General features: G+C 43.2%; 1 protein-coding gene across 2 annotated transcripts in view; it reads left to right on the top strand.

Annotated features, from left to right (window-relative positions):
- Window positions 1-696: 696 nt before the first annotated feature.
- The window catches only part of LOC120941112 (dehydrogenase/reductase SDR family member 4-like), a 38872-nt gene continuing 27476 nt past the window's right edge, over window positions 697-12092 (top strand). The window contains exons 1-4 of one of the 2 annotated variants that reach the window (XM_040354384.1): window positions 697-802; window positions 5787-5950; window positions 9667-9844; window positions 11016-11117. In XM_040354384.1, coding sequence (XP_040210318.1) covers window positions 5811-5950; window positions 9667-9844; window positions 11016-11117 — 420 coding nt within the window. In that variant the 5' untranslated portion in view covers window positions 697-802; window positions 5787-5810. The remainder of the gene's footprint in view (window positions 803-5786; window positions 5951-9666; window positions 9845-11015; window positions 11118-12092) is intronic. The other variant, XM_040354392.1, reaches the window with a different exon arrangement.

The following is a 12092-nucleotide window of genomic DNA, read 5'->3' as shown; positions in this document are numbered from 1 at the left end:
GCTAACTCGTTCCTCAGATGCTGCCGTCGCCATCCTCGATGAGGGGATCAAGAAGTGAAGCGTTGTGGCTTCACTTCCCGGGTTCTGCGCATGTGCGAGTCGCGCTGCACGTCCTAACTGGTCCCTGCTGTCTTTTGGGACCTGTGTGTTTCCCAGAAGACAGCGGGAGTCTATGCCCAGAAGTGGGTGCAAATACCTGTCTTAGACAGGTATCTGCACCCCCCTACCCCTGAAAGGTGCCAAATGTGACACCGGAGGGGGAGGATTCCGAAAAGCGGAGGTTCCATTTTTGTGTGGACCTCCGCTTTAAACAGACACTGATAGAAGTCACAAGACTGCTATATACTGATGAGAAAAGTTATTTAGTAGTTTATATTTACTAAAATAACTGCATTTCCATGTTCTGTGTACTGTGGGAGACCAGATATAGTGAATGCAGGGTCCTGGGTTTAGTAACCCTTCATATATATGAAGCTGCACTGCAAGTGTCCTGCGTGTGGGCTGTAGTAGCACAGTGGTTATGGTTAAAACAGGCAGTGAGGAAGCAACAAGGGGCTGCAAGGGCTCAGAACAAATGGGAGCTTTGTTTGTTAACATTGAAAGCCTCAGAACAGTGTGTGCCTGTGAGTAGGCCTTCCCTCTTTGTCTGTGATGTAGTGCTCTGCAACAGACACCAGAGGGCGACATAGTTGGCAGAATTGGCTGAACAAGCGTCGTCTGTCTATCCCCCGCACAGGGGGAAGAGAGACTGACAGTCAGAGGCAGCCTGAGGTCGTAGTGCAGAGCTTTTCTCCATCATAAGGTGTGTTATTACAGTCACTGGGAGCTAGCATGCTTCCGCAGTGTTCAGGTTATGTGTCTACAGATGATGTAAACTAATAGTGCTAGCAGGCTTGGCCCGGAAGGAGCCTGTGTACTAATGACAGATTATGTTATCCTGGGTGGAGGTGCAATCACACTTCTTCCTGCACTGGGCTGACTACAGTCTATAGACTTGTGATGGCAGGCTGTGGGTTGTCATTCATAGAAGGCTGTGTGATACAGTCACATGCTGATCAGATTGGTAATGGATAAAATCTCGTTTCTCTTGTAATAAAATAAATCCTCCAAGCCACCCCCTGCTGTACAAAGGTCACACTCCATGGCCTATACCTAGTTACCATCCCTGCACCTTGCCACTGCTCTGATCACTACATAGAGCTGTGCAAATGTGTCCCTTCCATACCAGACACTTTCCTTGGAGGGTACAAGTAAACAAAGGGATCAGGGAGCGTTGGCACTAGAGGGTGCATACTGCATGGGGTGGGGTACTCACCTCTGACCCCAAACCATCTATATGACCTAGTTTTGCAGGAGGGACCTGGTTAACCCCTTCACGCCTAAGGATAAAACAATCAATTCCATTCTGGCACACCTCTCTTCCATGTAAAAATCATAATTTATTACGTAGAACCCCCAAACATTATACATGATTATTTTTTTTTATTTTTAGCAGAGACCCTAGGGGAATAAAATGGCAGTTATGTCACACTGTATTTATGCAGCAATTTTCTAAAGTGTGTTTTTAAAAAAACAAAAAATAAAAACAGTTTCATGAAGTAAAAAAAATAAAACACTAAAGTTGGCCCAATTATTTTGTGTAGTGTGAAAGGTGAAGTTATGCTGAGTAAATAGATACCTAACATGTCACGCTTTAAAATTATGCACACTTGTGTACCTAAAAATTTCCATAGGCGATGCTTTCGAAATGTTTACAGGTTACGTGTTTAGAGTTACTGAGGAGGTCTTGAGCTTGAATTATTGCTCTCACTCGAGTCGAATGTTCGCAGCAATACCTCACATGTGTGGTTTAAACATCGTGTACATATAAGGGCACGGCGTAGATATGCGTTCGCTTCTGCATGCAAGCACACAGGGATGGGGGCGCTTTATATTAAAATTGTCTTTATTTTTTACACTTTCCCTTTACATGTTTTTATTCCTATTAAAAGGAATGTAAACATCCCTTGTAATGGGAATAGGGCATGACAGGTCCTCTTTACAGAGAGATGTGGAGTCTATAAGACCCCACATCTCTCCTCTAGCCTGGAAAGACTGAGATAAAAAAAAAAGCGATTAAAAAAAGTCAGTGCTTACATCTGCCGAGGCATGACGTGACGTCATAATATCGCGCAATCATAGAGACTGTCGGGGACCATCTGGTCCGCGGTATTCTCTATGGTAAACTTTTGCCACCAGCCAATTCATTCTCCAGCTCGCAGATTGCACGGGCAAGCCGGTAGAAGCATCGGAGGGCGGCGGGGCGATGTCCCCTCCCGCCGCCTGTAAAAACAATCAAGCGGCTGACCTGCCACTATGTTTGTTTTTACGGTGCAGGGAATCGCAGGCAGAAAAATAAGATATCTGAATGATGCCTGCAGCTGCTGATTTTTTTATTTATTTTGTATTATTATTATCAAAGGAAAACTGGCCCAAAATAGTGAAATATATATATATATATATATATATATATATATATATATATATATATATATATATTATTAAAATTTAGTAGCTACTACCATAAACTTCCACCAAAGAACAACCCAAAATAAATTCTTCTGCCCCTGACGATCGTAGCAAAACCACATATGTACACTATTTGTTGTCTGTATCCGTAGTACAGCCCAGAATCAATAATGCGCATTTTGCTTCTTTTTTTTGTCCTACCTTAAATACACTGACACTAATTTGATACTAATTTAAAAATATAAATCCTGCCCAAAATATACTTACCCTGACCTTTGACCCAAACACTAACCCTGGCACTGACCTAGATCAAACCTTGATCTAGGTTTTTTTTTTTTTTTTTTTTCTTAAAATATATATATATATATATTGTAACGAAACGTCCCACACTCCGCTTAAGTGCTTTCGTCATATACCACTTCCTTCCAGTCTGGATATAGATATCAGATATTCCAACTGCTCACAAGCATAAAACGAGACGATACTTGTTTGTCTGCTGAACATGGACTGTTTATTAGAACCAGAATACAAGTCTTAAATACTGTAAAAGAGGAGGTTCCTACATCCTGCTCATATTACTCTAGCAATACACAGAAACATAAATTAACATGAGCTAATTAACTAATCCCATAAAGCAGCCGTTGTGACTCCGTAACTACAATACACATTATCATACATATGAACACAGAACTCCTTCATACAATTGCAGGGTCAATTAGCACAGACAACAATGGATGAAAGACTCTTAGGCCCTGTACACACGATCAGTCCAAACCGATGAAAACAAACTGAAGTTCAGTTTCATCGGTCCAAACCGACCCAGTGTATGCCCCATTGGTCTGTAGTCCTTCAGTCCAGAAACAAAGAACTTGCTTTAAAATTGGACCGATGGACGCCTGACCGATAGGGCAAAACCGATGGTTAGTACGCAAAAGCATCGGTTCCAAACCCGGGCATGCTCAGAATCAAGTCGACGCATGCTTGGAAGCATTAAACTTCATTTTTTTTAGCACGCCGTTGTGTTTTACGTCACCGCGTTGGACTCGATCGGTTCTTGAACTGATGGTGTGTAGGCACATCAGACCATCAGTCTACTTCATCGTGAACCGATGAAACTGAACTTCAGTCCGTTTTCATCGGTTTGGACTGAGTACAGGGCCTTAGAAGTTATACTACATTATAGAAGACAACAGACAGACAGGTGGCTGGAAGTGATGACATTAGCATCTCCTTACAGCAGGCATGTCCAAAGTCCGGCCCGGGGGCCAATTGCGGCCCCTGTTCCAGTTTAATGTGGCCCCCCTGGTAATTTGGATATATACTGTATTTATCAGCGCTGTCTCGGAGGGGACAGGGAGAGGGGGAATGAGTGCTGTTAAATTACATACAGGAGAATCTCCTGTTTACTCAGCGACATCTGTAATAGGAAGTCCCGTCTCCTGGGCTGCCATTGGACGACTCCTCTGTCTATCATAGGAGGCGGGAGAAATTGGATTAAAGAGGCTGCTGTGTAAACAGGAGATTCTCCTGTATGTAATCTGTTGGTGCTCATCCCGCCCCCCTCCCCCTCCCTCCGAGGCTGCAGATGGACATCGATCAGGCTGCATTCATGGCAATGGAGAGGCTGCATTCATGGCAATGGAGAGGCTGCAGATGGGCACTGATTAGGCTGCATTGATGGGCAATGACCCTTATTTTGTTTCACAGCTTTTTATTTAAAAATGTTTTCACTGAAACTTCCCTCCTAAAGCGAAGGTGTGTGTTATACGCCGATAAATACGGTATATCCAAATAACACGCCCACGCTCATCTCTTCACCACGCACAGCCACAAAGGCAAGAGAATTTGTGTTAGGCAGTGTATTAGTACTCGAACTAACACACTTAGACCCAATTTTAATGGTTCAAAGAATGTCAGGCAAAATGGTCGGCCCTCACCCATGTTCACTTCATCAAATCTGGCCCTCTTTGAAAAAAGTTTGGACACCCATGCCTTATAGTATATGTCCCAACAGTATGAATCAGTCACTCTTTCTAATATGACATATACAGGGTTTCCAGAGTCTGTGTGTCTTGGGGGGACATGGACCAGAATCCAAAGTAACACCACCTCAAGGGTCCCCAGGTATACAGCTCACAAAGTGCACCGTTCCCCCAAATTCCAGGGCCCATGAACCCAAGGCAAGAGGCTAGCATTCAGTCCCCTCCAAAAGCCTCTGTCCCGGGTGAGTCCGTCACATATATGTATACAGTAGATTTGCACAGGGCTGGATCCTCCTCTTCTCGGGTCCCTGTTCGCTGCTCCTGGCCCCTCCCTCCTGTTGAGTGCCCCCACAGCAAGCAGCTTGCAGTGGGGGCACCCGTGTGTCCATTCAGACACAGAGCTGTGGTTCAGACCCCCCCCGATTGACTGACTTTGACATCAGCGGGAGCCAATGTGTCTCAGCCAATCAGGAGTGAGAGTCCGGTCAGCCGAGGGACTCGTGGACATCGCTGGACAGAGATGGGGGGCTGGGGGCGCTGTTGCACACAGAAGGCTTTTTGCCCTAATGCATAGAATGCATTAAGATAAAAAAAAACTTCTGTGTGCAGCAGCCCTCCTAATACTTACCTTTGCCCATCTCAATTCAGCGATATTGCAGGAGCGTCTCGTCTGCCCGGGCGGGACTCTACCTCCTCATTGGCTGAGACAGCAGTGTGGCGCCATTGGCACCTGCTGCTGTCAATCAAAGTCAGTGAGGGGAGAGAAGGGGTGGGGCCAAACCACAGCTCTGTGTCTGAATGGACACACAAAGCAGTGGCTTAGCTCGGGTCAGGAGCGCTGATGGGGGACCCAAGAAGAGGAGGATTTGGTTTGCTCTGTGCAAAACCACTACACAGAGCAGGTAAGTATAACATGTTTGTTATTTTTAAATGAAAAAAATTAGACTTTATTATCACTTTGAGAATCAATGCACACTGGGCTTAAACGCTGCTTTTAGAGGCGTTTTAGCGTTTTGCCTGTAGAAGCAGCTCGGTGTAATCCTATGTGCCCATTCACATTAGGACGTTTAGAGGCAGGAAAAAACCCTTCTAGTTTGGGGCTTTGACGCTCCTAAACACCTGTACAAAAAGGCTCTATATGAGCGTTTTATTCTGCCAAGGGGGCTGGCGTTATTTTAAGCCTAGTGTGCATGGACCCTAGTTCTTATCTTTAATGAGACAAATACTTGTGTGCATAGAGTCATGCTTTGAACTTTCATCCCATTCTTCTCTCTTCTTTTTGTGTTCATGTGTCAGGTGCAGAGTCCACTTTTCTGCTCAATGCTTCGCCTGTCCTTACACCGCTTGCTGTCCATATCACCTCGTGCTGGAGGATCCTTCATAATGCAGAGTGTAAGGGGGGTGCAGACCCCTCCAAAACTTCAAGGCAAAGTGGCGCTAGTAACGGCATCAACAGATGGGTAATTCAGATCCCGTGTGTGACCCTTTTCTTTATTGTTGATTTTTCTTTGTCTTTATTGTTCTTGTGCATTTCTGTTTGTCATTTGCTCACTGTCTACCACTTAAATCTATATAATACAAGACCTGAGGCCCTACTCCAGCCCCAACGTTTTTCCCGTATCCCCACTGAGACAGAAAGCAAGGGAAAAGTTTTCCAATAGGTACTCGGTAACAGACACATTTATTATGTTGGAGTGTGGAAGGGATAGAAATTCTGTCAACTTTGTTATCTTCTATTGCTTCATTTTGCCCTGACCTGTGTTCTTTTTTAATTTCCTGTTTTCACAGGGATAAAAAAATAAGACTTAACCCCCCCCCCCCCCATTAGAGTCACATGAGTCACATTCACCAATGGAAACCAAGCAGAAGTCCTAACCCTTTATTACTTTCCCTGCACTTTGGCACTCATAGAGCGTGTTGGCAAGGGAAAGCATATGAACAGGTCTTATAGTTATGGATGAAATTTCTACTTGTGTTTGGTTTTCCTGTAAATAAACTAATTAGAAGTCCACTGCTGGAAAACTCCTACATATCATGAACATACTATGATTGGCTTGGCTTTACCATTCTTTGCAGATTTTCTATTTTCAGTGAAAAACAATATGCTTCCTTCATGATAGAAAGCTTAAATCTGAATTTTAATGAAAGACATTTAAATTGGACATTTAAGTGCTTATATGCCATTGTATGCCGTGTTTTTACCAAAGATAATGTCTAAAATAGAAAAATGCTGTGATTAGTTAATAAGGCTTTAGATTCAGGGAACTATACCTGGTAAGACAGCCTGTTGTAAATACCCGCTATTAAGCTGTTGACTGCCAAAGGTGTCTTACATATGTCATAGTTGTTCTATCTCTAAGGTGATAAGTGACATATGTTTTACATTCGGGCAATAAAGGGGTTAAAACAAGCTCAGGGCTGCAAAAGATTATTTTTATGATTATTTATTACAGGTACTTATATAGCACCGTCAATTTATGCAGCACTTTACATATATATTGTACATTCACATCAGTCCCAGTTTAAGCATGTGCCAATTAACCTACCAATATGTGTTTGGAGTGTGGGAGAAAACCGGAGTACCCGAAGGAAACCCAGACAGGCACATTGAGAACATGCAAACTCCATGCAGGTAGTGCCGTGGTTGGGATTTTATTAAAATTCACGGCCTCTGCACTAGATGGAAAATGATGGACAGCTGCAGAGCCCCCCCAATTACACCCCACAACTCCAAATATTAATACTGTCCATGGCTGACGTTGAGGTCACAATTTTAAAGCCAATAAAATGCAGAATTTATGTGATGATGGAAATGCCATCGCTAGCTACCCTGGTTTCTAGGCTAACACTCAAAAACATAGAGCTGCTTTTTCTACAATCAAGAAAAGGCTCCCAGAACTGGATACAGCCTATAACATGCTCTACCCAGCTAAAGTAAGAATTGTTGACCTGGGGAAAAAAATTATTCTTCTCTACACCACACGAGACTGATCATTGGCTGGATCGCAGAGGTCATAACCCATGATGACGTTACCTAATCACAAGTAATATCACAGAAATATGTGGGACTTGTATGCTGATTGTATCCCCATTTCTACAGCATAAAATCCTGGTCTTTGATGGATATTCTGTGGAATGGTACGATACTTCTAAACACCAATTTATCCTTCCATCTAATTACAGTAATCTTTTTGAACATGTGTATAAAATGAGTATGTTCCCACCTTAGGTGCGCAAAACCCTAATCTTAATATGCAAATCTCAAAGATCCTTGAGCCCAGGTTCACACTGGGCTGCGGGAATTGAGCCGTGTGCGTTCAGCTGAACTCGCAATTTCACTCCCGCTGGCAGTCCCTATTTCGACCACGATTTCAGATACATCTGTGCAGGTTTTTGCACAGATCTCAATGTAAATCGCAGCCCGAAATCGCAAAAAGTAGTACAGAAACTACTTTTTGAAATCGGTGCAGCGCCACACCAATTAGGACGATACAATTGCTGGCAAATGCAGCCGCTTTGACATGTCAAATCGCATGTCAAATCGTACCAATGTGAATCTTACGGGACAGTACCAATCACATATTAAAGGATCACTAAAGAGAATTTTTTTTTTTTTTTTTTTTTAAATAACAAACATGTTATACTCGTTTTGCACAGAGTGGCCCCGAACCTGGTCTTCTGGGATCCCTCGGCGGCTGTCTATAGCCGCTCACTGTATCACTCGGCCCTGCCCCCCGGCACGTTGCGTCATTGGATATGATTAACAGCAGCGCGAGCCAATGGCTGCGCTGCTTTCAGTCAACTAATGAATGAGCCGAGAAGCCTGCGCGTTCACAGCGGGGGATTTTCGAAAGGTCAGGTAAGTAAACGGGGGCTCGGGGGGCACTAATGCTGAGATGTTTTTTCACTTTAATGCATAGAATGCATTAAAGTGAAAAAACATGTACCTTTACAACCCCTTTAACTCCAACACAAAAATCTTAGCTAGAATATGAGTCCACAGATTAAATGCAGTAATCCCTACTCTTAACTCAGACCACACAGGTTTTTATACCTGGTGGAGCAACAACAAAAATATCAACACACTTCAGAGTTTACATGACTCTCCTAGACCCAGAGCTGTCCAAACATTACATAGGCATAAAGCAGTGGTTCTCAACCTTCTAGTGCCGTGACCCCTTGATAAAATTTCCCAAGTTGTGGGGACCCCTAACGGTAAAATTATTTTCGTAGCGTGGGTTGTCAGCACCCAAGGCAAGACAAGTCATTTGTGCCCCTAACCCACGGACATTTAGTGCTCCCTGAGTCCCTTCCACTCGTACAATATTAAAACCCCTTATAGTACATTTTAGGATGTATCCCTTTCTCTTTGTTCTCCTTTCTTTCCCTTTTATCTATCTCAGTGTTTCTTAACTCCAGTCCTCAAGGTGCCCCAACAGGTCATGTTTTCAGACATTTTGCCACTTGCAGAGCTGATCAGGAAGACTCCAGTATTTCAGAGACTTGTTATTGGCTCTTCTGAGAATCAAGTGTCACTCTGGCTATATGCTAATATATTTGACTAACCTTGAGTGTTCCCTAAATGTATTTCTGGATTTAATCAAAGAATTTGGAACATAATTTGATTTTATAGTAAATTGGAGAAAATCGACCATATTCCCAGTTGATGACAGCACAGAGTTGAGCCTTGACATCGTAGGAGTTCAACTGCCATTATTATTTAAATACATATAAAATAACTCTTTACCACAACGTGACAACTCTTATACTAAACTTCAAGGTTAGCCAGCTTGGCAGATAGACTAGTCACATGACACTCTCAGACACGACCAATTACTGCTCCTCTCACTTTCTCCAACGAAAATATAACAGTGCGGAAACTTTTTAAAGACCCCTCATAATATTAATTATGTGACTCCTATGATTGTCCCCTACTTGAACTAATAGTCCATCTTAGGAACAATATTCTAAGCATCATGCAACATCCAGTTGATGGCTGATTTTCTTGTACAGCTAAATTCTGAGGTGTATGCTTATTTTTTTTTAAACTTTCATTAGTGGCCTAATAAATATATTTGTGTTCTAATCATCATTCCTGTGTTGAAGTGTAATATGTTCTTTATGAAAAGCCTTGAGATATCATACCAAATGACATGAAGTGCCTCCTCCAACTCAGGATCGGTTTGGCTATTGCTCGGAAGCTTGCTCAGGATGGAGCACGAGTTCTGATTAGCAGCCGGAAGCAGGAAAATGTTGATAAAGCTGTGAGAGAACTTAAAGAACAAGGACTAGATGTTGAAGGAACAGTCTGTCATGTAGGTCGGAGTGAGGACAGAGAAAGACTAGTGAATACGGTAAGAGCTTTATGTTTTCTTTAGCACTCAACAGTTCAGTTCAGAGAACAGGCAGAGAACTATGCAGTAAGATGACAATCTAGAGCAGTAGTGTCAAGCTCAATTTCATTGAGTGCCGCATGAGCATTATGGTTGCCCTCAAAGGGCCGGTTGTATGTGAAAGACTATATACATTTACCCAGCCCTGCCGAACCACATCGAATGGGTTTGGCCAAGTTGCATCAACAGTGGGAGGAGTGTGTTATGTGCAGAGTTCAGGGATGCACTATGTGCAGAGTTCAGGGGTGCAAAGTGTACAGAGTGCAGGGTTTAGAGGTACTTGAAATGGCCTGGCAAGCCGGATTCAGCCTGCAGGCCTTGTTTGATGCGATCTTGGGAGTGATGTAACGGTGTGCATGCAAAATATTGGCCTATTTGTGGGGCACAAGTAACCAAACCAGGCCAATTTGTTTTCAGCTTTCTCTTTACTCTTCTTTTTGCGATTCTGTATATCGCAAGCGTATGTGAACCGTTACCTTGCAAAACAGCCCATCTATATAAATACCTTTTTTCTCTTTTTCGTATACATATATGGTACAACAGACACATAATAGGAATATGAAATGTTGGGGTAAAATACACTTTAAGTTTACAGACCAAAGTGAATGACTCATCAGTAAGGATGAGCTTGGCGTGTTCGCACAGTCCATGTGCAGAGTCCGCCAGGAAGTCGGCACCGCGCTGCGCTAATCACAGGCAGGGAGACATTTCCCGATCTCTGCAGCAACGCATCGGGAAATGTCTCCCTGCCTGTGATTAGCACAGCGCGTTGCTGACTTCCTGGCGGGCTCTGCACATGGACTGTGCGAACACGCCGGAGCTCATCCTTACTCATCAGCAGTGTCTCATGCCTTTTTGGAATGAAGTTTTAATTAGACAAGCTGAGCCTTTAAGCAGGCAGATAACCCATAGTGCACTGAGAATCCTTTGCTATTATTTCTGTTTTACAAATGCACATTTAATACATGACTGTTTGAAAACGTAATAAAATCTACAAAAATAAACTTTCACAAGGTGGCCTGAAAACATCAAACACAATGTTATTATTTTCTACTGGACTTTTTTTTTTATTATTATTTCTGAAATGCTTGCTAAAGGCAGCCCTGTGTTGATGACATTGTTTATTTTCTAGGCTGTCGAGAAGTTTGGAGGGGTTGATATTCTTGTTTCTAATGCTGCAGTTAACCCCTTTTTTGGAAATATGTTGGACTCTACTGATGAGGTTTGGGAAAAGGTAAGACACTAACTAAAGCCACACATTTCATAAAGCAACAGGTGTGAGTGTCTTCAAAGTAATCACTTCTCCCAGAACCACGGGTGCAGGCAATGCATGTATAAGGCAAAACAAAAGACAGCCGCACTCCAAATAAAAATTGCCTTTATTGTAAATGTCATAGCTATGATTAAACACAAGTACAGCGTGAAACGCGTCAGCTCGACCAGTGTGCTGTGATCTGTAGTGTGGTTTTGGATTTTACAATGAACGCAATTTTTATTTGGAGTGCGGCTGTCCAGAAGAATCTGTTCTTACATTTCATAAAGCACCTTGCATATTTTTACATCTATAGACTTATTCAATAACCAGTACAAAATGTACTCTAATTGCCTGCTGTTGATACCAGACTTGGCAGTGTTTCACTAAATTGGCACTAGTGGTCTGTTGTTCTCCAAAAATCCACTGGAGTAACACTCGATAGCTGGATTCCAACTGCATTACATAAAGGAGAAGTATATTAACACCCTCATCTGCCTCCTCTTTCAGTTTTTATTCTCTGCATCTTAACCATAGGTAGCTCCTTCTCCCTTTGACACACGTGTACCATGATTTCCTTTATAAAAAAAAAAATGTCTGCCAATAAATATAATCAAGAGCTGGACAAGGGACCAAGAGAGACTGCCCAATATTTAAAGTTACATATTTATAGGAAATGTCTTTAACCACTTCCCGACCGCCGCATGTATATGTACGTCCACAGAATGGCACGTACAGGCAAATGGGCGTACAGGTACGTCCTTGCCTTCTAGCGGTTGGGTGGTCTGATTGGGACCCCCCCCCGCTACATGCGGCGGTCGGATTCCTGCGGGGAGCGATCCGGGACGATGGCGCGGCTATTCGTTTACAGCCGCTCCGTCGCGATCGCTCCCCGGAGCTGAAGAACGGGGAGAGCCGTATGTAAACACGGCTTCCCCGTGCTTCACTGTGGCGCTG

This window comes from Rana temporaria, chromosome 1, assembly GCF_905171775.1.
Source record: "Rana temporaria chromosome 1, aRanTem1.1, whole genome shotgun sequence".
Classification (NCBI taxonomy): Eukaryota; Metazoa; Chordata; class Amphibia; order Anura; family Ranidae; genus Rana; species Rana temporaria.
Note: the sequence above shows the minus strand (reverse complement) of the source record. Positions and strands in the feature narration are given on the sequence as shown.